The sequence below is a fragment of the Amborella trichopoda genome, chromosome 1 (assembly GCF_054954075.1).
Source record: "Amborella trichopoda isolate Santa Cruz 75 chromosome 1, AtrichopodaSantaCruz75HAP2 v2.0, whole genome shotgun sequence".
Taxonomy (NCBI): domain Eukaryota; kingdom Viridiplantae; phylum Streptophyta; class Magnoliopsida; order Amborellales; family Amborellaceae; genus Amborella; species Amborella trichopoda.
The window spans coordinates 180,028-203,980 of NC_142336.1; the positions used below are offsets into that span (position 1 = coordinate 180,028).

The 23,953-nt window shown below is 36.4% G+C and overlaps 1 protein-coding gene across 7 annotated transcripts; it reads left to right on the forward strand.

Annotated features, from left to right (window-relative positions):
- The first annotated feature begins 10,827 nt into the window (after positions 1–10,827).
- Positions 10,828–23,770, forward strand: LOC18425137 (rhamnogalacturonan I rhamnosyltransferase 1). Of its 7 annotated transcripts, XM_088861415.1 has the most exons (10): positions 10,828–10,923; positions 11,038–11,295; positions 11,580–11,941; positions 20,255–20,322; positions 20,471–20,559; positions 20,644–20,806; positions 20,912–21,201; positions 21,317–21,521; positions 21,605–21,762; positions 23,130–23,770. In XM_088861415.1, the coding sequence occupies exons 3-10, from the start codon at positions 11,611–11,613 to the stop codon at positions 23,407–23,409; spliced, it is 1,584 nt and encodes a 527-aa protein (XP_088717541.1). In that variant the 5' UTR covers positions 10,828–10,923; positions 11,038–11,295; positions 11,580–11,610; the 3' UTR covers positions 23,410–23,770. The 7 variants fall into 7 exon arrangements, with proteins under 7 accessions (XP_088717541.1, XP_006829768.1, XP_088717622.1 ...); XM_006829705.4 differs by lacking the exon at positions 10,828–10,923 and having other exon boundaries at positions 11,007–11,295; XM_088861496.1 differs by lacking the exons at positions 10,828–10,923; positions 11,038–11,295 and adding an exon at positions 11,348–11,474.
- Positions 23,771–23,953: the final 183 nt, after the last annotated feature.

The following is a 23,953-nucleotide window of genomic DNA, read 5'->3' on the forward strand; positions in this document are numbered from 1 at the left end:
ATTACCAAGTTATGAATACCCTTTGTCCCAATATCATGCAAACCGATAAGAAGGATCAAACCATATTATTCCAGACAAATATAGAAAAATCAAATACTATTATACCTAAGACTATTACTTGGTCAGATATTATTCTACCACAAATATGGGCACTTCAAAATGTGAATCAGCCCAAGAAAGTACCTGTCAATAATATCCCCAATCAAATAATAGAACATTAAGATGGAAATATTGAAATTAAATTTCAACAATCACAAACACAAGATGACATAGAAGTCCATAGAAAAAGGAATAAAAAACCAATGGATCCAGCAAGAAAATCTTGTCATACACCTCCAGATGTTATAATCCTTCCATCCCCACCAATACCTACAACATCTTCAGACTTACAACTACAATGAGTAAAAAGAACAGCTGATCATGTAGTAATACCCACATATACATCTACGTCTGAACCTGACCTAGCAGATTTTCAGATACTCACTTTACAAGTTGAAGAAGTTGAAGAAGATATAATCAGTAATGAATACCTACAAAAATACTTAGCTAATAAATTAGCAAAAAAGAAGAAAAAAGTAGATATCGACTATATCAAACAAGATTATCTAGCCCCAGAAAATCAAAATATTAGAGAATGGTATCTTAAAACATTCCAACCAAGATTAGTAGAATTATTCCATAAAAAATATAATATATTCTTGAAAAAAGAAAAAGAGACAAAAGGATTTTTTATATGGTTACAAGAAATGTGTACTCAATATAAAATTCCAATTCCTCAATTCAATACTATTTAAACAATAGAAGAGAAAACATATATCAGTACGGGTGGAACTACAACTGCTAGTACTCATCCTCCTGAAAAGAGTATAATACTCAAAGGTGCAATACCTCCTGTAAGTAAAAGAGAACCACCACAATCTCTATATGATATTATTGCAACACCTTATAAAGTTTTACCCAAAGAAATAGGGAAAAAAACAAGAATTAATGCCTCACATCGTAGAACAAAATAATTATACCAATCTATACATGCAAAACGCGCCGGGATCTACAGTGAAGTCTTATGGATATTTTTTAGAGTAAATATGTGAATATTAGATTATTATACTGTACTATTTCTTGGAGTATGCGATAGTAATTAAGACAGAATAAGAGCATGCATATGCAGGGAAAAATGGAAATATCTATCACAAACCACTGTGTGTGAGTGTGATCACCAATTTTGATACTAAAGATTAATTTGAATTGCATATTGACATTTTCTGAAGTACAAACTGTGTTTTATACAAACTGTATATGAATTACAAAATATATGAGAGTAAGATTACAGACTGACAACTGAATTACAAAACATAGGATAGTAAGTAAACTATAGAAAAGAGAGTAAGATTACAGACTGACAACTGAATTACAAAACATAGGATAGTAAGTAAACTGTAGAAAAGGAATTACAAAACATACGTATTTACAGGGTGCAAATACAATAACTGGAAAAAAGTTTCCAGTGTGGAGGACAGTGTGAGAGAAGTGATGACATATTACAATCACACATACTAGGAATATAAGCAAGAGGAAAAGATAGAACCTGGGTCTTAGTGATGTAAAAACGACCTGGGAATCATGAGCTGTTAAGGTCGGAACAACAACTTTTTGAGAGAGCTGGAACTCAGAGAGAATAAAAGTTGAGAAGAGAGAAGAGCTGAGAGAGGCTCCGAATGACCTTGTTCAAAGAGAGGCAGGAGAGTGCCTTTAATAGGCGAAGGGGAATGCCTTCGTTCTGAAAGAATGGTAAAAGAGGAAAATAAGGACAAGACGTGAAAAGACATAAAGAGGGATGATGAGACATAAAGGAAAAGACAAAAGTAAAAAAGGAAAAAGCATATTCTGTTGGTCGGGGATGAAGACAAAAAGGTATCTGGGAACAGTAATCTTTTTGTCGCCACATGTCGGCAACGTTTGTCTTTTTATTGTAGTGGGAACAGTGACAACTTCTAGAATAGTACTTCTTTTGTCCGATATGTCGATGGGAATAGTAACAACATCCTGAAATAGTATTTGTTTTGTCTTGTATGTCGATGATGGCATCCTGGAACAGTATTTATTGGTGTAGGTAAATCTTGGTAGCTATTTTGGCAGCAACGGGTCACGGGTCATGGTCTTTGGCTGCATTCGTCTGGGTCATCGTCTTCTTCTTCAGGATTCGTTTCTTTAAGGGGAAAATATCGATTGGTTCGAGCTGGTGAGGACTGTACGGTTTCATCTGAGGAGACTGGCTTTCGTCCTGCTTCGGCAAATATTTCCTTCATTTGTTGCTCCAGGGTTTCTTTTGAAGCATTAGGGCATATTTCTCAAATATGTGAGGAAATCAAAAGAGGTGTTGGCAGTATTATGTCCACTTGAATTGGGATTATATATATGCGATTGGGTAATATGGTTGTGGGATTCATATTGAAGATATCCCATCATTTTACTGAAATGGTTTTTTCAAGACGAGGAATATAAGTATGGTCATCTGTATTATTCACAGAGATGGTATAGTCCCATTTCATAATCCATAGGAGCTGATAGAGTGCAACAAAGTAAAGGTGATTGTCTGTATTATTATCAATATTATTGAAAAGAACAAATTGTTCCTACACTTTTTGAAAAGCAGGAGGTAAAATTGCAGTGGTTGATCCCCATACTAAAAACTAGTTTTTAAACCAATTTGGGAACCGTTCGAAAATTGGTAATCGAAATTCAATATACCAGCTATGAGTATTGTTTAGATTTTGATAATAAAATAGTTTATGCCAGGCTTCTATGTACTCGACATATTTGTAATATTTATACGAAAACTCAGGATGATGTAGTTTTTTACCCTGAGCGGGATTGCAACCCCACTCTTCATAAGAAAGCAATTTCTTGATCTGCATTTTGGAATATGCAATGATTTTGATATTTTGTTGGAAATAATGGACAACAGAGATGGATCCTGTTTCCATTAGAATGGCTTCATAGTATTCACGAGTTTTTACTCCATTGGTAGGATTTAAATGCTTTATGAGATATAAGGGAGCAAGTTTAATAGGATCCATACTAGTATGTTGATCATCGATTGTAATATCCATGAGATATGCTCTTTCAATAAATGGAGAACGAGGAACAGTAGGCCTTTGGATCGGCCTTGATTGAGCAGGAGTATAAGCTGGGGTGGATGTATTAGCCTCTAGATAGGTTATTTGGTGAATTGGTGAGATGGAAGGTGAAAGGGTAGCCAAAGGCGGAGTTTCACCTTCAAATGGCATTATTGGTAAAGGGCATTTCTCATTGCGATAAGAAGTGCTACGAGAGCTCATGAGAGTAGGTGGATTGGACAAAGTATTATGTTTATTAGCTGAAAAGAGATGTAGTGCAAGTGCTAGTGGTGTTTCTACGTCGTTGACATCAGTGTGGCCCCCCCTGCAAAATTCACGGGTGAGAAAATCAGGAAGGGAATTAGATGGTCCGTGAAGGTGTTCAATGGTAAAATCAAAGGCAGAAAGTATAGCCTGCCATCGAGCAAATATTTGTTTGGAAACAAGGTTTTGAACATCTTTTTGCAGAATATCTTTAGTGGCTTTGCAATCAGTTCGAATAAGGAATTGACGATTGAGAATATCGCTTTGAAATTTTGTCACACAGTGGACAATAGCAAGTAATTCTTTTTTAACCGTAGAATAATTTTGTTGGGTTGGGTTCCAAGCTTTAGAAGTATACCTGAGAAGTTGTTCATGGTCATCTACCTTTTGTTTTAGGATTCCTCCTAAACCCAACTCTGAGGCATCACATTCAATTATTTTGAAATCAGTAGGATGAGGAAGAGAAAGACAAGGGAGAGTTTTGGCTTTCTTTTTAATGATTTGTACTGCTTGGGTATGGATATGTCTCCATAGTGGAGGATTCTTCTTAAGTCTATCATGGAGAGGTTTAGCATCTATGGCAAGATCTTGATAAAAATCAATCATATAATTTAAACATCCTAAGAATCTCTGTAATTCTTTTTTGTTTAGAATTTGATCAGCAAATTGTATTGATCTATCTATAGGAATAATGGTTCCTTGATGAATATTATGTCCTAGTGGTTTTGAATAAAGTCATCTTTCTTGCTGAGACTACTAGTCCAGCTTGTTTGATAGCAGATATAAAAGTAGTGATATGTTTCATATGTGCTTCTATGGAGTCTGAGAAAATCAACACATAATCAATATAAACAATCATAAATTGGTAATATGAATTGAAAACATCATTCATTATTTTTTAAAATTCTGATGGAGCATTTTTTAATCCAAATGGCATAACATTCCATTCATATTGTCCAAATGGAACATTAAATTCGGTTTTATATTTATCTTCTTCTGTAATTTGAATTTGCCAGTATCCTGACTTCATATCAAATTTAGAGAATATACAAGCATTTGCTACTCTATCCAATAAATCTTTCTTATTTGGTATTGGAAATCTAATCCATTGTAAGACTTTATTTAATGGTTTATAATTGATAACAATTCTAGGAACTCCTCGTTCCTTTTCAGCATTTTTATTGACATAAAAGGCTGCACAGCTCCATGGTGATAAGCTTGGTTGAATAAGCTTTTTAGTTTGGAGTTCAGTAATTTCTTTCCTATACATATCTCGTAGAGTAGTATTCATTTGAATTGGTCTTGCTTTAGTAGGGATTTGTCTTTCATTAAATCTTTGTTCGTATGGAAGACTAACACTATGTTTTTTTCCTTTCCCAAAAAGCATTGGGCTGTTCACTACAAATAGAAGTTTCTATCTGTTGTTGAAGTTGTTGTATTTTTTGTTTTATTAAAGGAGTTTCTAATTGTTCTTCAATATGTTTATATCTGATTTCTTGTTTAAAGTACAAAGAAATTTTTCTTTATTTTGTAGTTGACTTTTGACACTATTTATTTCTTTCAATTTTGGTTTACGGATAAATTCAAAATGTATTGGGACATTTTGGTAAGTGGATGTTATTCCTGTATGATCTATAGATATTGGATATAATAATGTAAAAAATGGGACTCCAATAATGACTGCTTGACTGAGTCCTTTGACCATGATAAAAGGTGTTTGAATACACTGATGGTTATTACATACAGATGCATTGGATAATTTGTTATTGATAAAAAGTCTACTACCATCTGCAGTATTTAGAATTTGAGTTGTTTTGTCGAAATATTTTGTTGGTACCAGTCCTTCATTGATACAGTTTAAATCAACACCTGAATCTAAGAGAGCTGATGTTTGAAATTTATAATCTTCTGCCACTATAATGGTTACTTGAACAAACCATTTTTTAATCATAATTCTATCAATAAGGTTTATTGAAGTAGATTGTTCTGTGAGGAGCAATGGTTTAGGTCCTGAAGTTTTTGGGGTATCTTCTGGAAGATCTTTTTCTTCTGGAAGACTTTTTTGAGAATCAGGAATATATGTAGTGACTAGATGATTGAATTTTATTTCATCTGTATCCGAATTTTGAGTGGATAGATTTTACAATTCTAATAATTTTATTTTATTTTTTAATTGAAATACTTCTTTCTTGACTTCATTTATTTCATGTTTTAAGTCTGAGATAGAATGTTCTTTTTGTTTAGTGAAGTGTTGTTCATTAACTCTTTTCATAATAGAAGCAAAATTATATTCATCTGGTGATTTATTTATAGGAGGTGTTTTTGCTTTTGTTTTTGCTAGAGTAATAAACTTTGTAATAACATATCTTTTTTCTTCGGGATCTGTGATTTTTTCAACGAGATCTATAATTAAATTATCTTATTGGGTAAGAGTATGAAGATTATGTGAAGGAATTGGACGAGCACAGTTGGATGCTTGCATTGATCAGAGGATTCTGTATCAGTAGAAGTATTTGAAGAATCTGAGACATCTGATGACTCTGTCCATATCAGGTCATCATCTTGAATATTTCTTATGAGAGATTCACTTGAATTTGTACTTGATGAATCATAATTAATTATTTGATATAATTGTGATTTGATTGATTTCTCTAATTGTAAAGCATCTATCTTTTTTTTTACTTTACATTGATGTTTATGGTGGCCAAGTTTTCCACATTTATAACAGACTGGTATTTTCTTTTTATTTTTATTATTGGGAGAAAACTTTTTTATGAACTTTTGATGTTTAGATTTCTTATATTGTTTATGTATTTTATCCTTTTCAGATTTTTCTTTATATTTTTTCTTTTTCTTATATAACTTTTCTGGTTTATTTTTTCTATCCAAATGATAACCAAATTGTTCACAAAAATCACCAAGCTCTTTTCGCTTAGTAATTTGTTATTTATCAAGTTGTTTTTTCAGCTTAAGATCTGTACATAAAACTAATCCTTCAGCACATATTTCTTCTGATAATTCTCCAAGTGTATATGCAGAATAAATGATAACTCCATTATGTTTCTTTCGTAATCTCTCTTTGACTTTTTCGGCAAATAAATATGGTAGACCGGCAATAAATTTTTCTTTCCAATGGTCTAACTGACAATCTTCTCTTATCAGTAGTCGTGAAAAGAATACATATTTATACCACTTATAATGAGAGAGTGTATGACATCTTAGATTGGACAGTAGATCTTCGGATCTTGCTGCCAATAGGGCTGTACTGCCTACAAAATGGAGAGTGATTGTATATATTAAGGTGTTTACTGCATCACTTTCAGTATATATTATTTCTTGATTTTATTCATTTTTGGCCATCCATTGTCTTGTATTGGTGATGATTCTATTTTTGGTTTCATCATCAACATAAAAATCCCACCATCCTCTTAACCAGCTAATAAAGTCATTGACTATTGCTTTGGCAACCTCTTGATCTGGATTGCCTGCCATTTTATTTGCTAAAGCAAACATAGTCATATGTCTCATTACATCTAATATTTTGAGTTCTGATAGACCATCTATTGTCCAATTGACAATTGATCTTCCTGAATAGAAAACAGCTTGTTGTATCGTATCTTCTTCTAACTGGACATCAACAGGTGTAGGCCGCTTATAATATAGTAATGCTGTAATTGGTTTCCATGTTTTACCATAGGTTATTCTATTTAAATCATTGTTTGAGGTATCCATAAAAGTCGATTTCATCGGTTCTTCTTGCTCAGGAATTTTCAATTTTCCTTTCTCTGATGATTCAGGAATAGTAGGTAGAGGTATAGAGATACTGGGTATTGGTATAAGAATACTAAGTTTGGGTGAAGGTATTCCTTTGATATCTAATTGTGCTAATTTTGATATGAGTTGATCCATTAGGGTTTTATTATATTCACCTATATGAAATTTGGTTTTATTTAATTCTAGAGGTGGTTTAAATAAAACAGCTTTAGGAATAGAAGGAGTTATTCCCTTAGTTTGGGGAGTAACCAGTTTTTCTATTCGTTCCGCTTGTTTTCCTAACGATTGCATGTATAGATTGGTATAATTATTTTATTTTACGATGTGAGATATTAATTCTTGTTTTTTTCCCTATTTCTTTGGGTAAAACTTTATATGGTGTTGCAATAATTTCTTATAGAGATTGTGGTGGTTCTCCTTTACTTATAGGAGGTATTGCACCTTTGAGTATTATACTCTTTTCAGGAGGATGAGTACTAGCAGTTGTAGTTCCATCCGTACTGATATATGTTTTCTCCTCTATTGTTTGAATAGCATTGAATTGAGAAATTGGAATTTTATATTGAGTAAAAATTTCTTGTAACCATATAAAAAATCCTTTTGTCTCTTTTTCTTTTTTCAAGAATATATTATATTTTTTATGGAATAATTCTACTAATCTTGGTTGGAATGTTTTAAAATACCATTCTCTAATATTTTGATTTTCTGGGGCTAGATAATCTTGTTTGATATAGTCGATATCTACTTTTTTCTTCTTTTTTGCTAATTTATTAGCTAAGTATTTTTGTAGGTATTCATTACTGATTATATCTTCTTCAACTTCTTCAACTTGTAAAGTGAGTATCTGAAAATCTGCTAGGTCAGGTTCAGACGTAGATGTATATGTGGGTATTACTACATGATCTGCTGTTCTTTTTACTCATTGTAGTTGTAAGTCTGAAGATGTTGTAGGTAGTGGTGGGGATGGAAGGATTATAACATCTGGAGGTGTATGACAAGATTTTCTTGCTGGATCCATTGGTTTTTTATTCCTTTTTCTATGGACTTCTATGTCATCTTGTGTTTGTGATTGTTGAAATTTAATTTCAATATTTCCATCTTGATGTTCTATTATTTGATTGGGGATATTATTGACAGGTACTTCCGTGGGCTGATTCACATTTTGAAGTGCCCATGTTTGTGGTAGAATAATATCTGACCAAGTAATAGTCTTAGGTATAATAGTATTTGATTTTTCTATATTTGTCTGAAATAATATGGTTTGATCCTTCTTATCGGTTTGCATGATATTGGGACAAAGGGTATTCATAACTTTGTAATAGATACGATATACTATAGCTAGATTTTGAGAGCCATGTATCATATTGAATCCATGGGTCTTAAGATTTATTCTTAATATATCTAGTATATTAGGGTCAGTTAAAGATACAAAAAAATTGGAAAAATAGTTAAAATATATGGGTCCACTACATAGACTGGATTCAACCAAACCTAGAAGTGAATCTGTAAACTTATTGTGGCTGTATCTCTTAGGCATACAAGCACTGAGGTGTTCAACCCTAAACGGGTCAAAGGTTTTATAGCAATTTGAATTAATCCAATGTGTAAATATTTATAATTATTTTCCTTATGTTTTTCAATTATTTTTCTTGATAATAGTTGAAAGTCTTCTTGATTTTGAGTTATGGATAGACTTTCTTCTACTGTTTTTATAGCATATCCAAGTTTAAAATTAAATGTTCCTTTTTTATAAATATCTTTTATTGGGACTTTGGGAATATTCCAGTTTTGAATATGTTTTTCAACATCATTGATGACTATTTCTTCCTTATTTTTGACCCGGCGTGTTTTGGTATCAGAGCTTGACAGTGAACAGTAAAACTGTTACAGTAAGAGTCACAATATTACTGTAGAAACCTACTTAAATTTACATCTAAGAAAGTTGGTCCGAGAGTTAAGGTATGAGACGAAAGAAGTCTAGGCAAAGTACCCGCCAAGGCCAGGAAGAGCCGCTTAGGGGAACACGCTGGACCCTTAATCGTCCAGATTGTCATTATCCGCAACCTATATATGGTAAATTTAATTAGGAATCTTAAAAGTATATATATATATATATATATATTGCACATGCTTCCCTTTAAATGTAAAGCATGTCAACGCCAGCGATTGTGGAAAAGTATTGAATACGTGTTTGATAGGGTCCCAGTTTGCGGGCAAGTGGTTCATTCATTGGTGACATAGGAAAAGCCAATTTCCCGCCTTTGAAGTAAATACTCCTCTGTAAAACATGTGTCTTTTACCCGTTGCATGTTCTATTCTATTTAATTCATTCGATCTATTGCCTGTCCCATTTTATTTCACATAAAAAATTCACATTCGATATTTATTTTTGTAGCTGTGGTAGTTTTCTACTGCATTCTTACTACTTACTACTGGTACAAAAATGCCACAATTACTTTCAAGTATCTCATGTAAACTTGAGAGCTACAAAATTTTAGAAAATTTATTTTGGTCAAATGCAGCCACCCAATTTGCTATCTATTCGTTAAAATTAATTGTGACCACTTTATACCAAAGGTAGATGGTCTCATTATATACTTTCTCTTACTTTTTAGGGTTATTAACTTACAAAACCGGTAAAATTAACCGAATATACCCTTTGGTCTATAAGTTCGTATGTTTACCATGAAGTACTAACCCTAGTTTTTTTTTTTTCCAAGTTTTTTTTTTTTTTGACTTTTATAGGGCACGGTCCAATGTCCAAAATATCAAACAACCCTATATGTAGGTGGTCTAGCAATGAAAACATCAGGCCGCACTATACTGTAAGTTTTTTTACACTTCAAGAGTAGTCTAATGTTGCAAAACATTGGACCGTTAAAATATTTTTTAAAAATAGGAATCTAAGAGGCCCGATGTTTGTAACATCGTACCGCCCATACACAATATTGGCCCGAAATGTGTAGGCCATCTGATGTTTTGCAATCAAACCGCCCCACTAATGGGGTTGTTAGATAGTTTATACACTAATAGGTTTGTTAGATACTTTATACATTAAACCGCCTTAAGTCAAAACAAATGAAAAAAAATTGTTCAATTTTTTAAATGCTGAACATAGAGGTGAACATCGCGTTAAACTTTTCGAGAACTTATGGACTAAAGAATAATTCAACCGATCTATACGTAAAAGCTATTTTTATTTTATATTTAAATTTCTCCTTTGCCTGAGCCAAATGTTACTGTAGAAGTTTTAATTTATTCATAGTTTTAACATGCGCATATAAAAATTCTTTCCAAGTTTTGACTAGACCTTTTCGCCTATACCTTCTAGAGAATAAGATTATAACTTAAAAATAACTAAATATCCGTATAATATGCTATATAATATATGAGAAGTTTGGACACGAAGAGAGAGAGAGAGAGATAAAATTTGAACTCTTAAAAATAATATATCTTATAATATGTTCGCTAGACAGTCTATTTCAAAAAAAATTATATATTCCTAAATCCAGGGCATTTTTAAAATTTTAAATGTTAAAACTAGAGATAAAAGTTTACTTTTGAGTCATTTTATAACGCGAAAGCCGCACCACCATGCATCTACGGGCGCGGGCCGCAACCCATCCCAAAAGGCGAAAACAGTGATAAACCAAGCACGGAACGTGTCTGTTAAGAAATAACGCGGTGGCGGCAAACTTTGGGGCAGAACCGAGGGGTGGATTCACCGGAGGCCGGATGGATTGATGAAGAGAGAGAGGAAATGGGCCTGGTATGTTTTTTTTTGTCTTTGATTCATTTTTGATGTTTTGGTGGGGACAAGAGCAGGGCTAAGTTAGGCCCATTAACAGCCCTAAGGATAAGTGAGAAAATGGCGCGTGTGCAGGAGGAGTACAGCTAAAGCGACGACTTAGAGGGGGATATGAGAGAGCGCTTAATAGAGTGGAGGCAGTTACTAGGGAGGAGCGGTTGAGAGAAAGACCCGCATTTTGAGTGTAAAAAGAAGGGAGGTAGTGAGTCTTTACTAACTAGTGCTACGGCGGCAACCGTCCCATTTCCTCCAAGAACCCCTGTTTCTTCTCTCCTCAGAAAGAATGAAGTATAGGATCCAACGGGAAGGAGCACGGTTTCCACTTGAGATAAGGTTGGGTATTCGCTTCTCTCTCTTTGTTGTTTGTTTGTTTGTTTGTTTGTGTTGCATAGCAAGAGAGAGCAGTAGCAGGGAGGAGTCAGGAGGCTTTCTCTTGCTTTCTTGATTGAGTCTTTGTTTCTTTATTTGTCTGTGATGATTGTGGATGACTTGTTCTTTGTCTCTTGGGTACCGTATGACCCTCTTCCATCTCAACAAACAATCTTTTTCCTTGGATCTTTTTCGGTGGAGAAATGCAGGTTGATTTTGATGTGGGAGACTGTTGCTTGTTGTTGCAGGGAGGGAAATTAGGGTTTGAGGAGGAGAAGGATGAAGGACAAGCTGGATCTCAAATTCACAGGGGGGAAGGTGAGGTCAGGGAGCAGCAGTAGCAGGAGGCGCTGTGTTAAGGTCTGGTTTGTTCGGCTGAGTTCTAGTATCCTGCTATGGACGGGGCTCATTCAGTTGATGGCCATCGGTGAGCTATGGCACCCCCATCTCCCCACCTGCTTCGATCGTAGCCACCACCATTTCGCAACCTCGTCATCATCAGCTGCTTTCTCTTCTTCCAATGCTTCGTCTTCGATTGTAGGTGGTGTTGCTCAGTTTTCTATTCATGGGGAAAAAGCTGCTTCTTCGCCACCTGCCCTTCTTCCTCTCAGTGAGTTCCCCCTCTCCTCTTTTTCTCGTCATACCACATTCCTGTCTACCTCATTGCTTCAATCCTTTTTCTATCTTTTCGTTTTGTCCTTCTTTTCTTTTCTCTTTACATCTGAAGTTAATGCTAATGTGTGTGAAATCTTGTTTATGCGTTGCCATTTGGAAAATGAATGGTTTGTAGTGCTGGTTTCTTCCACTTTGAACTGAAATCGCTATGGCCAATTTAGCTTCACTTTGCAGAAATTTAGTTTTTAATTAGGTGAAAATTTGAGTTTATATGCTGGTGTTGATAATAGAGAATTTCACTCTTGGAAAAAGCATGGTGTGACAGAAAATGGGAAGGCAGTGAGAAAATTTGTCAAAGATAAGGTCTGTGCAGGCAATTGCCCCATTGCAACAAATGCCCATATAATTAGGGTAAAAGTTGATTGTCATGTTTTCAAGTGTGAAAACCCCATTTTGGTGTTTATTAAAACTTGGAGAGATTGTTCGATACAAGTTCTCTAGTCTTCAGGGTTAATGTTTTGGAGTGCCGGGGCAGAGGGTCTTTGATGCAGGTTCTCTAGTCTTCCTAGGAGTTAACTCTTAGGGATAATGTTTTAAGGTGATAGGCAGAGTGTCATAAGATAATTCTTTTGGGCAAGCCTATGAAGATGTCAAAGAAATCTGCTGAGGTTTGAAGGTAGTCCAAAGCATATTCACATGCTCTGCCAGAACTGTATGGCTATCAGAAAAGAATGCGGAAGTTGCATAATTGTTGTGTAACTAACCTAAAAATGGCTGGGTAATATAAAGAATGATTTAATCCTCCTAAATAAAGAAGCTGAAGCCGTGGGTTGTGTTTCACAGTGCCTTGTGTTATTGCCTGCTTTGAACTGATGCAAGCGGCCACCATTATCTTGTTGCAACTTCACTTTCAACTGTGACAACTATTTCAAAGGCATCTTAAGGGATATCCTACTTATATTTGGATCTCGTGAGATGTGCTATGGGGACACTATTTCAAAATCATGCTGGTCATGAGAAGATTGGAAATGGAAAGTTTGGCTGCTTCACAACTTGGTGGAGAGTAGCTTTATGGCGATATCTCAGCTAAAATGCAGGGAATTGTGCTCGATGGTTGCTAGAACACTGGGATGTTGCACATAAGAAAGTAAATGCCAAAATTATTAGTGTCTTCTAATTAAAATTTAGAAAAGATAAAGAAAATTGTCCTTGTAAACGGCCAGATTAAGTGAAACAAGTTGTACCACACATGGTTGTTTGTGATTATTTGCAAGGAAAGACATGAATTACTTGCAATTTGAGCCACACTGATATAAATATGTTTTCTCTGAATATGCTGTTTCAAAGTTCACAAACCATATGTTCTCAAATGCGTCTCATTTTTCACTACACATTATGTATTCTTATACCGGGCATGCCATATTGCTTCATGTGTCTCTCCACAAAGGCATAAAACCGTCCAAAAATTAAAACTTAACTAAGGAAAATAATGCATGCCAGTACTTGGATTTTTGTCATGTTAATCTAATTATATTTGAGGAATTATTGCCCAGTAAGATGAGATGTGCTCTATTTTCTGGACTACCTAAGCATCCTGTTGAAAGCCAGCAAAAGGTAAACCTGTCACATGCAAACGTCCTCTACTCAAGCAGGGCTGTTAATGGCTAATATACAAGTCATCTTTTATGATTAAGGTGCATGACTCCAGGCCCGGTGCTCCTTTTGGGGCTCTTACGGATGCTGGTCATATTCCTTAATGGGCCTCAACGTAAGCCTTGAGGGAACCCCCGGCCATATTCTTGAAGGTCTACATCTCATGTCATGTGGACAGGCTGTGGACTGCTTTCACTTTGATTATATTTATTTAGTGTGAGGGTAAGGAGTATTATTTATGCCATTAGAGCTTGGATAAATTGGCATGTATTGATTTATAGCTTAAATGCTTTGTGGTTATTCTTCTTGGCTGTGTCAGTGATGCAGACGATTTAGTAACTGATAAAGGCATGAATCTAGATTCAAGTCCTTTTTGACTTTTATTGTGTTCTACTTTTTTTTTTTATAAGTGACAATTTAATTAATTTATGTTGAAATTACACGAGTGTACCCATATAACAAGGGATACCCGTAGGATATGACTCTCTCTATGTTTCAACTCTCACAACCTACACCATCATTAGCTGATGTATCAGCCTTTGAGTTGGCACTATTTTTAATATGAGAGAAGGAAACATTCTGATGAGCACGAATACTAAAATTTCTCCTTAAAGATAATTGATCTGTGGGAGTGCTTCCTTCAATGCCAACTTGTTCGCCCATAGACAATCCCTGTTAAGTACCACCTGGAATCCATCGGAGAGCATGTCACTCTAGTATGTAAGGCCTTGGCTTCAGGCGAGGAGGAGTCATAACATCCAATAGGTCTGGATAAGGATAGAATCTTCGCTCCCTTCACATCTCAAAGTATGCCCCTGTTCCCACCTTACCCATGGATTACCATGAGAGCTTCCATCATATTAAACTTGAGGAACCCATGGTCCAGATTTTCCAGAATACCAAATAGGGGATGGCCTACCACCAAATGGTGTGAGGAAATTTCCTTCCAATCACACTCGAAGTCTATAGCTTTATAACCCCATAACTCCTTAAAACTTACTAAGTAACCATTTGATCTTGGATGCGGGATCCCACAATACCTCCTTACTCGTCCTCGTCTCGTTAAAAGTATTATTATTCCACTCCATCATTAGCCCCCCCACATAACAGGAAGCAGGGCGTAAGAAGGCATCCTGCCTCGGCTCCTTGAAGCGAACCAAGGCTCGAGATGCCTTGCAAAGGGATAGGCAGTCACCTAGGGTGGGGAGCCCTCTAAGCGCCCACCTCCTTGAAGCGGACCAAGACTCGAGATGCCTTGCAGAGGGATAGGCAGTCACCTAGGGTGGGGAGCCCTCTAGGCACCCACCTAGGTGGCCAAGTTTCTCTGAGGCTGGCACCTATCACCTTGGCCAAGGGGCCAAGCCCGACACCTTGGCTCCCCTTGGCCTTAGCATGTCTCTCTCACACACACATGCAAATTCATGCTGCCCCATCTCTCTCTCTCTCTCTCTCTCAACAATTTTTTAGTTACTATCGATAATTTAAATTGAAGTGTTGGGTGATTTTCTAACATATACACACAAGGGTCCATGTGGTAGCATGGATGTCTGACATTGAAGGGAGAGTGGTTCAATTCCTGGCAATGCATTACTTTTTTATTAGCATTAAATATAAACCCCTTCCTAAACCGACCAACGCAGGTCTTTAACCCAAGACCTATTAGGCGATTAGCTGGAGTGCTATTGTGACAATGTCTCATCAGGACTTGCACAATTTAAATAAGTTTTAAAATATAAACTGTAGTTAATGAGAAATGCAAAAATCTCACTCGCGGGGGACTTGATCGAGGAACGTCCTAACCAGGATCGCTTGCGCCGTCAGCGCTATCACCACGCCATTATGTTTTAGATGCTAATAAATTAAAATTTATATAATATACCTTAAAATATTTTTTGTTCGGATGTGTCTCAAAGTACTGGGTTTTTAGCCCCTTATAATAGATACTTTGTTACATACTAGATACGGACGCCCGTATCGGTGTCCATGTAACACTAAGTGTGTGTGTGGTAAAACCCTACCAAATGCTCATTAGCAAAATGCTACAATAATTTTGCTCATGGGCCTAATGAATGGGATGGTTATGATTTTTATTTATTTATTTATGATTATTATTTTTTGGGGGTAATTCAGCATGGAAGGGGTCCCTTACTCATGTAGGAATGGAACTCAAGACATCATGTTGTGGCCCCCCACCACCCTAATCACCTAGTCTTGATCAAATAATTAGGAGTGTATTTGGGTGTGCAAATTTTTATTTTCTTTCTATAAACTTGGTTGAGCTGAAATTTGGAAGGTAGATGCGCCTCGCCTCGCACTCCCAATAAAACTATTTAAGAAAATACTTCATACAATTAAAAATGACCAAACTGCCTCTCTAAAATACAGGGGTGTTTTTGCCCATTTAAATTATGTAAAATATGTCTTTAATATTTTTATTGGGGGCATGGTGGTGTGATTTACACACGCTCCGAATTTCAGGTTGATCTGATTTGTATAAAAATTATTTAAAATAAAAGTAGTATTACACGTGCTCAACCATCTGATTTTTTATCGGACAGTTGATAGCCTTTGGCTTACGAGAGAAGTCACTGTAGCATTTCTCTCATTGATGTTTGCCAGGGTTTTCGTATGATCCTGCCCCATCTGAGGCGCCTGCCTAGGCAGCTAAGGCATGCCTTCCGACTTCTAAAACACTGATAGTATGCAAAACCTCCACCATAACTGACTCCTCTTGGTAATAAACCCCGTCAACCATCCAGTAAATGGATCAGCAGTGGAACCTTGTGTGGGCCACTCAATACCGTAGTGCTGCAATATGGAGCTCCTTATGTACCTTGCAAAGTCACAGCGAGTAATTTAGTGGACCACGGATTGGTCTTCTCTCCAGCACAAATTTTACATTTTAAAGATCACCATGCCTTGGCAGATAGGGAGAAAAGCATCATTCCCTACTTTTACAGATGGGTAGAAAAGCGTCATTCCCTTTATTTCTCAGGTTTTCCAAATCTATCTTGATTTGCTTGATGTTCCTTTTGGTTTGTTCTAGTAAAAGAAATGTATTTTGTGATTCCTATCTATGAATGATTTCTGTGCTTCTGGCTTTCGCTAAGTCGCCTTACATGAATACTCTTGCATGTCTTTTAAAACAATGACATTAGTCACAAATTCATTCATAGCTCCTATCATACATTGCTTGAAATTTTTCCATTGAGCTTGTTCAAATGAATAAGTTGGCCTTATAAGGGAGGGAGCACTACTTATGATCACAATGGAAAACTTGTTAGATTTTAGTCAGTGGCTTGGCATGATCGACACCCAAAAATTGTTTTGTGGGGTTTGTTTTGAATGTACTTTCCAAAGGCTTTCATATTTTCTAGATCCTATATGACCTTGACATAAATGTAATTTTTAGATATTATTTGATCATGCACGCTTGCACATGTGCGCGTACACACACACCCATACACATACACATGCAAATTGGTGAATGCACATGCACACCCCCCCCAAAAAAAACACACACACACACACACGTAGGCACGCACGCATGCACATGCATGCACACACACACGCGCACTCTTGCAAGCACGCATGCGCACTCGGACAGATACAGACACACTCACATACAAGCGCCCTCCATGGTCAACAATGTGGAATCAAAATGTGCACACTCATACACACATAGGTGTCTTGCATCGTCAATAACATGGAATCAAAATGTGTGTAACGTAGGGATTGATTTAGTTTGCCTTTTCTTTGCCAACTCAATCCTAGGAATTTTTTTTCTCATTTCTTTGCCAACTCAATCTTAGTAATTTATGTCTAACATTTCACTTTTGTAGCTTTTTTACATTCATAGCTTCATCATTATATGGGGTTTGGGATTTAAAATGCTAGTTTGATGTGTAGCATGGCTACCTATTATTCTTTCATAGTCAGATAGATGGCCTCTTAGGTTTGATTTTTGCTTTGAGGTCAGAGCAGTTTGGTGGATGAGTGACGTTCATTTTTTTTTAAAGATTCCTTAAGTGCGATTTTTTTTTTTTTGGAGAAAGGGGGACACGTTAGATATCATTAAATGAGCACGTTGAGAAGTTAGAGTGTATATTATTTCATTCCTCTCGTTGGGGTTGATAGGCTAATATGGCCAGGAAACATTGTTCATAGCTTTGTATTTTAGTCTTTTTGCCTTGGTTTCTTGGGGTGGTGACACTGTGAAGCTCAATATCATGTGTTTGTATGACATTATGCGACCACTGGTGTGGGTGTCGATTGATAAGGTCTTTCCTGGCAAACACCTTCAATACCACGATCTTCAATCCCCAAACATGTGTGTGATGTGATTAGTATTGGAAATCATGGATTTTTTAGACTCATCCATATCCATGCGTAGGTTCTTTCTCGACATTTTGGGTTTCTTGATTATGCTGCAATTAGTGGCCTTTGCATGAGTTAATGTACTCTCTACTCATTTCTTCTCGTACAACAATGATTATTTGATAGTGTGCATCTCTGTCTCCCCAGAGCGCTCTCTCTCCCCTCTCTCCCCCCTCGCTCTACTTTCTCTCCCTCTCCTCTTCCGCTCTTCTTCCTTCTCTCTTATCTTTGTACTATCATTTTTTGTAAAGGAGCACTCAATCTGTGGGATGCCATGAGACCACACCTCTCATTAGCATTTTTTGAATGGTAGCTATCCTAATATTTCGTCTGAAATCTGTCATGAAGGAATCTCTTGATGTCAGCAATAAGATATGAAAAACTTTCTGTAATAAAGATGTCATCAGCATATATGGGAATAATCACAATATATCTGCTGCTTCTGTTGATGAAAAGATAATGATCACCTGCGATCCTTATGAATCCATAATCTCTTATTGCATGATAAAAGATTTGAAACAAAGTAAGAGAAGCCTGCTTCAATCCATAGATGGATCTCTTTAACTTACAAACGTACTCCAGAAAATTCTTCTCACTGAAACCTGGGGGATTACTCCATGCATAACTCCTCAATCCATGGTGTTGATTAAAATTTTTTGCTGCTAATTGAGCTTTGAATTGCTCGATACTTCCATCCGAAATATATTTTATCTCATATACCATTCCCCCTTGCTGGCCACAACATTCTTTCCAATAGGATTCTTCACAATCTCCACATGCTGTTCAAGATCATGTTTTCTATTTCTTTGGCCATAGCTTCAACCCTCTTCAGGTTGTTTACGGCCACATAATAGCTGGTAGGCACCTTTAGTTTGAGAGCTTCGTATATAATGCTTGATAATCATTTGTGAAGTTTTCATGTCTTATACATCGATCTATAGGATGACATGTATATGCAGATATGAGAATGCCTTGATTTGCTGCATTATCTTCATTAATTGTGGCAGCTTTCCCATGTTCAGTGTGCTGTCCTCTTGACTCAACACCCATATTTTAAGCATTTCCACCTTAGTCCCCTGCTATATGTGTATTTTCAGGTTGCTTCCTCTCCATTTCAGCCAAGTTGCTAACCGTGTTTTCATGATGCTGTCTCATATTTCATCTATGATACACAATCATCTTGGTGTGAAGTTGGGCTGCTCATTGGGTTTTTTGACCTTTGGCATAGCATTAGGTTGCTCATTAGATGGATCATTGTCATCATAAAGGTATTCAATCTAACAAGCAATACTCCTCTAGATAACTATTTCATTTCTCATTACGATGATTTGAGTAGTATTATAAAGAGCAATACTCTTCTCAAGCGTGCAGACTATTCTATTCTGCAATCTTTTGAATGTTATGCTTATGTCCATGTAAGCAAAAGTCAAGAAAGAAACTCTCTCCAAAAGCAGAAGCATGCATCTTTGTGGGGTATGAATATGGCTAAGAGGCCTACCGTAGTTTTAGCCTTAGACTTAATTGTGTCGTCATCTCTCTACATGTTACTTTTCATGAAATGAGGATGTGAGATCAACTTAAGGGCATTTTATTTCATTGAATAAAAATTTTATTGGCACCAAGGGCCAATAATTTTTTTCTCCTTTATATGATGGATATTTTGGAACCCTTGTTTATTTAAATTACATTAATTAAGCTAGTTTTGCCCAAATAATGGGCCTGGTTAGTATTGACTGCTAGCAATTAGGAAGTTGTATGTTACATTGGATCAGCATTGTTGAAAGGGATGTATTTGGAGATAACTCCAGGAATTTTGTGGGATATGAATATGGCAATAACATGATATTGCATGGCATACAAATGCCTCATGTTATGCCCCTTGGTGCCGGAATACCTTACTTCTGCTATTTGTAATAGGATTTGATTTGGGCAGATTTAGTAATATTGCTGAGCTGTCTGAAAAACCGGTAAAATGCTTAATGTTATTCTGCTGCAGAAATAAAATATATGTATAGAAATTGAACATCATCATCATTTTAGCCTTTCCCAATTAATTGGGGTCGGCTACATGAATCCCGGTTCTCCATTCTGTTCTATTAAAGGCCATATCCTCAGTGAGGCCATAACGCTAAACCCTAAACCCTTTCCTGTAAACCTTAAAACTGATGGTCCTCATTTTAGAAAATGTTTGCTTTAGTTACTAATTTGCTGTTGTTTCTTTTTAGTTATATCAAACTTCTCCTGTAATATTGAGAAAGACATTGTGGTAACATTGCAGGGGTTTACAAAAATAATGGTTACCTCACAGTGTCTTGCAATGGAGGTCTGAATCAAATGCGAGCTGCAGTATGTAATTTACCTTGGACTGCAATATGGTTTCCTAGTGTATTCTAGGCAATCAGTCAGACTGCATGTGTTGTAACTGTCATATCGTACTTTCTTGAGCATAAAAAAATGTGGATTATATACTGATGTAGTAAGTAGTTCATTGCAGATCTGTGATATGGTGACCATTGCTCGTTTTTTAAATCTGACATTAGTTGTTCCCGAGCTTGATAAGACATCATTTTGGGCTGACCCTAGGTATGGCACTCTTGTTATCTTCTAATGGGTTTTAAGCATTCTGATGATCATTCTTACCTGTTACTAGCGTTGATCTTTATGCAGTGATTTTGGGGATATTTTTAATGTCAAGCACTTCATTAATTCATTGAGAGATGAGGTGCATATTGTAAAATCACTTCCAAAGAAACTACATCGTAAGCTTCGTAGCACCTCATTCTCGATGCCTCCAGTAAGCTGGTCTAATGAGAAGTACTATTTGAAACAGGTCAGATTCGACAAAACTGACAGGCATGGGCATATTGAAATGCTTGCTGTTCTTCTTCATGGGGACATCTGAAATATTTTCTAAGAACCTGTTGTACTCTTGCAGATTCTACCTCTTTTCCATAAATACAAAGTGATACATTTTAACAAGACGGATTCTCGCTTGGCAAACAATGGCCTCCCTCTCGAGCTCCAGATGCTACGATGCCGGGTCAATTATCAGGCGTTGAGGTTTACTCCTCATATTGAGGCCTTGGGCAGGAAACTTGTTTCAATGCTTCGAGAGAGTGGATTTTTTGTGGTCCTTCATCTACGCTATGAGATGGATATGCTAGCATTTTCTGGTTGTACTAATGGCTGCTCTGAGGCAGAGACTGCCGAGCTCACAAGGATGAGGTTTGCCACATATTTTTGTCATTTGAAGTGCCCTGTATTTTGTGTCTTGATTGATAATTTGATGTTGGGGGTGTATTTTAAGAATTGATGGACTGGGAGTGTTATTTCTTTTCAGATATGCGTACCCATGGTGGAAAGAGAAAGAGATTGATTCAGAGCAGAAAAGATTAGAGGGTCTATGCCCCCTTACTCCTGAGGAAACTGCACTAGTTCTGAAGGCATTGGGCTTCGAAAAGGATACTCTAATCTACATTGCTTCAGGGGAGATCTATGGCGGTGAAAGAAGGCTTGCATCTCTAAGAGCTGCATATCCGAAAATAGTGAGTATGTTTGTTATCTTGGGCAAAGAAACATACAATTATTTTCTTTCACCAATGTGATATCGTTCTGCCAATTCGTACAGGTAAGGAAGGAGATGCTCCTTAGCCCTGATGAATTGAAGCCTTTCCTGAACCATTCAACCCAAATGGCAGCGCTTGATTATTTGGTTGCTATAGAAAGTGATGTCTTTGTTCCCAGTTATGATGGAAATATGGCAAAACTTGTGGAAGGCCACCGCAGGTTCGTGCATATCGGTGAAATCATTCATATATATATATATATATATATATTGGAAAAAGATTTCCTAAGCTACCAGTTATACTGAATAGTACAAGCTACTAGCTCTCAGCTGTCGGATCTTCATCCGGTAGTTCAAAATTCATACCATTATCTGAATTTCTAGAAATCAGATCGTAATAAAATTTTGGATGTGTGTACTAAAATATAGGGCGCACAATAAAAAATATTTCTTAAAATATAAAATGACCAAAATACCCCTAAAAAATGACAGGGGTAATTTGGTCATTTTAAATTATTGAAAGTAATTGTTTTATATTTTATATGATGTGCAATAATGCTAGGTATATACACCAAAAATTTCATCTTACTTTGATTTATAAAAAGAAGATTAAAATTAAAATAATGATATGAATTTTGAATCACGTGATGAAAGACTCGACAGTTGGGCGTAATCGCTTATATTATTTATTATAGCTAGTAGCTTAGGAAATCTTTTTTCATATATATATATATATATATATATATATATATATATAGATTGTATACATTGAGACCATTTACCATTGGTATAGAGAGGTCACAATTACTTATAACCATCCGATGTGAAATCTAATAGCTTGGGTGTGTCACAAAGTTCGAGAAAAATTATTTTGAACTTTGAGTTTGGTCAATACAAGAAATGCAGCCACCCAATTTCACATCCAATGGTCAAGATTAGTTGTGACCACCTTGTACTAAAGGTAAATGGTCTCATCATATACTTTCCCAATATATAAAAGATATTATGGGCCAGCCAGCTAATGTTGGCCAAACAACAGGATGTCTAGTTTTTTTTTTTTTTGTGCCCCTAGATTTTGTGAGCCTCTCAAAATTTCTTTTCCCATATTTTCAGCTCAAAAGGATTTATAAAAACATCATAAATAAAAAGGTACCCACCCAACAAGCTGTTGCATACGCTGAGATCGAATTTGAATCATCCGGTCTGACTATTCGATAGACTTGCTGGTGCGCAAACCACATGGAGCAATTAATTATTGCTGGATGTGGGTGATGTGATACTTCATGTAGATGATGTCATCCTCCACTATAGTCAATAAATATATTTTTTTTTATAAAGGATTTCTACTTTACCTGATTAAGTATCTAAAATACCCTTAGACAAAAAAATTAGTATATGGTGGGGCGTATCAAGTATTCAAAAATGTTGAGTACCTTAAGGATACTCATATGTGTGTATGTGTGTGTGTGTGTATATATATATATATATATATAGAGAGAGAGAGAGAGAGAGAGAGAGAGAGCAAGAGAGAGATGGAGATGGAGAGATGCTTGCTTGGATTTCAAGAGGGATACAAATGCTGCTGCAGGTATTTGGGATTCCGCAAGACTGCTCAATTGGATCGGAGGGAGCTGGTAGAGCTCATTGATATGCACCGCAACAACACACTGACGTGGGATGAGTTCTTGGATGCCGTTAGACGAGTGCATAGGCAACGGATTGGTCAGCCGACAAAGAGGAAAGTAATAGCAGAGAGACCAAAAGAAGAGGACTATTTCTATGCAAACCCTGAAGAATGCCTTGGCAGCTCCTCTATGACTGAAGCAGTATATGGTGGTGATGATGACCTCAGGGTGTTCAATACCTGAATAATTGGCTCCTTGTGTCTTTGATAGCTGGGGCCTGAACAAGATGAGCATCCATGCCACGGAGGAACGGTTTTATCTTATTACCACGAAAACATGTGAAATACTCTTTGGAGACTGCTTCTAGAGGAGGCGGCCAGCCAATGGAAGGGTCTCCAGCCACGCCGACCACACTGATGATTTATACACTTGAAGAAGATACTGCGAGCTTGATCTGTTGCGCATTATGCTTGCGGCTGTTCATGTTTTCTTGTCATTCGTTCATCAGTTTCATTTTAATGATTGATTCCTTCACCTTGTTTCCTTTTAAAATGGATTGGTGACTTATTTTTGGGGTAAGTAATGGATTGGTGACTTTACAATCTATATTGTCTCTCTCTGTGAATGGAGCTTTTGGTTGAAGTATTTGATTCTAGTCGCAAGTTTAGGAGGCAGCACTTTGACTAGGTTCTTACGGTTGATGGCCCGTGGTTAGCTTCAAATAAAGAAAAGGAAATTTTTAGTCTAAATATCAAAGAAGATGGAGATACATGAGAGGAAAGTAGTT

Excerpts from the sequence above, each read along its gene's own strand:
- LOC18425137 (XM_088861415.1), top strand. The coding sequence starts at position 11,611 with ATGAAGGACAAGCTGGATCTCAAATTCACAGGGGGGAAGGTGAGGTCA. Across the intron at positions 20,560-20,643 it reads TCATTTTGGGCTGACCCTAG|TGATTTTGGGGATATTTTTA; the intron begins GTATGGCACTCT and ends ATCTTTATGCAG. Across the intron at positions 20,807-20,911 it reads AGAAGTACTATTTGAAACAG|ATTCTACCTCTTTTCCATAA; the intron begins GTCAGATTCGAC and ends GTACTCTTGCAG.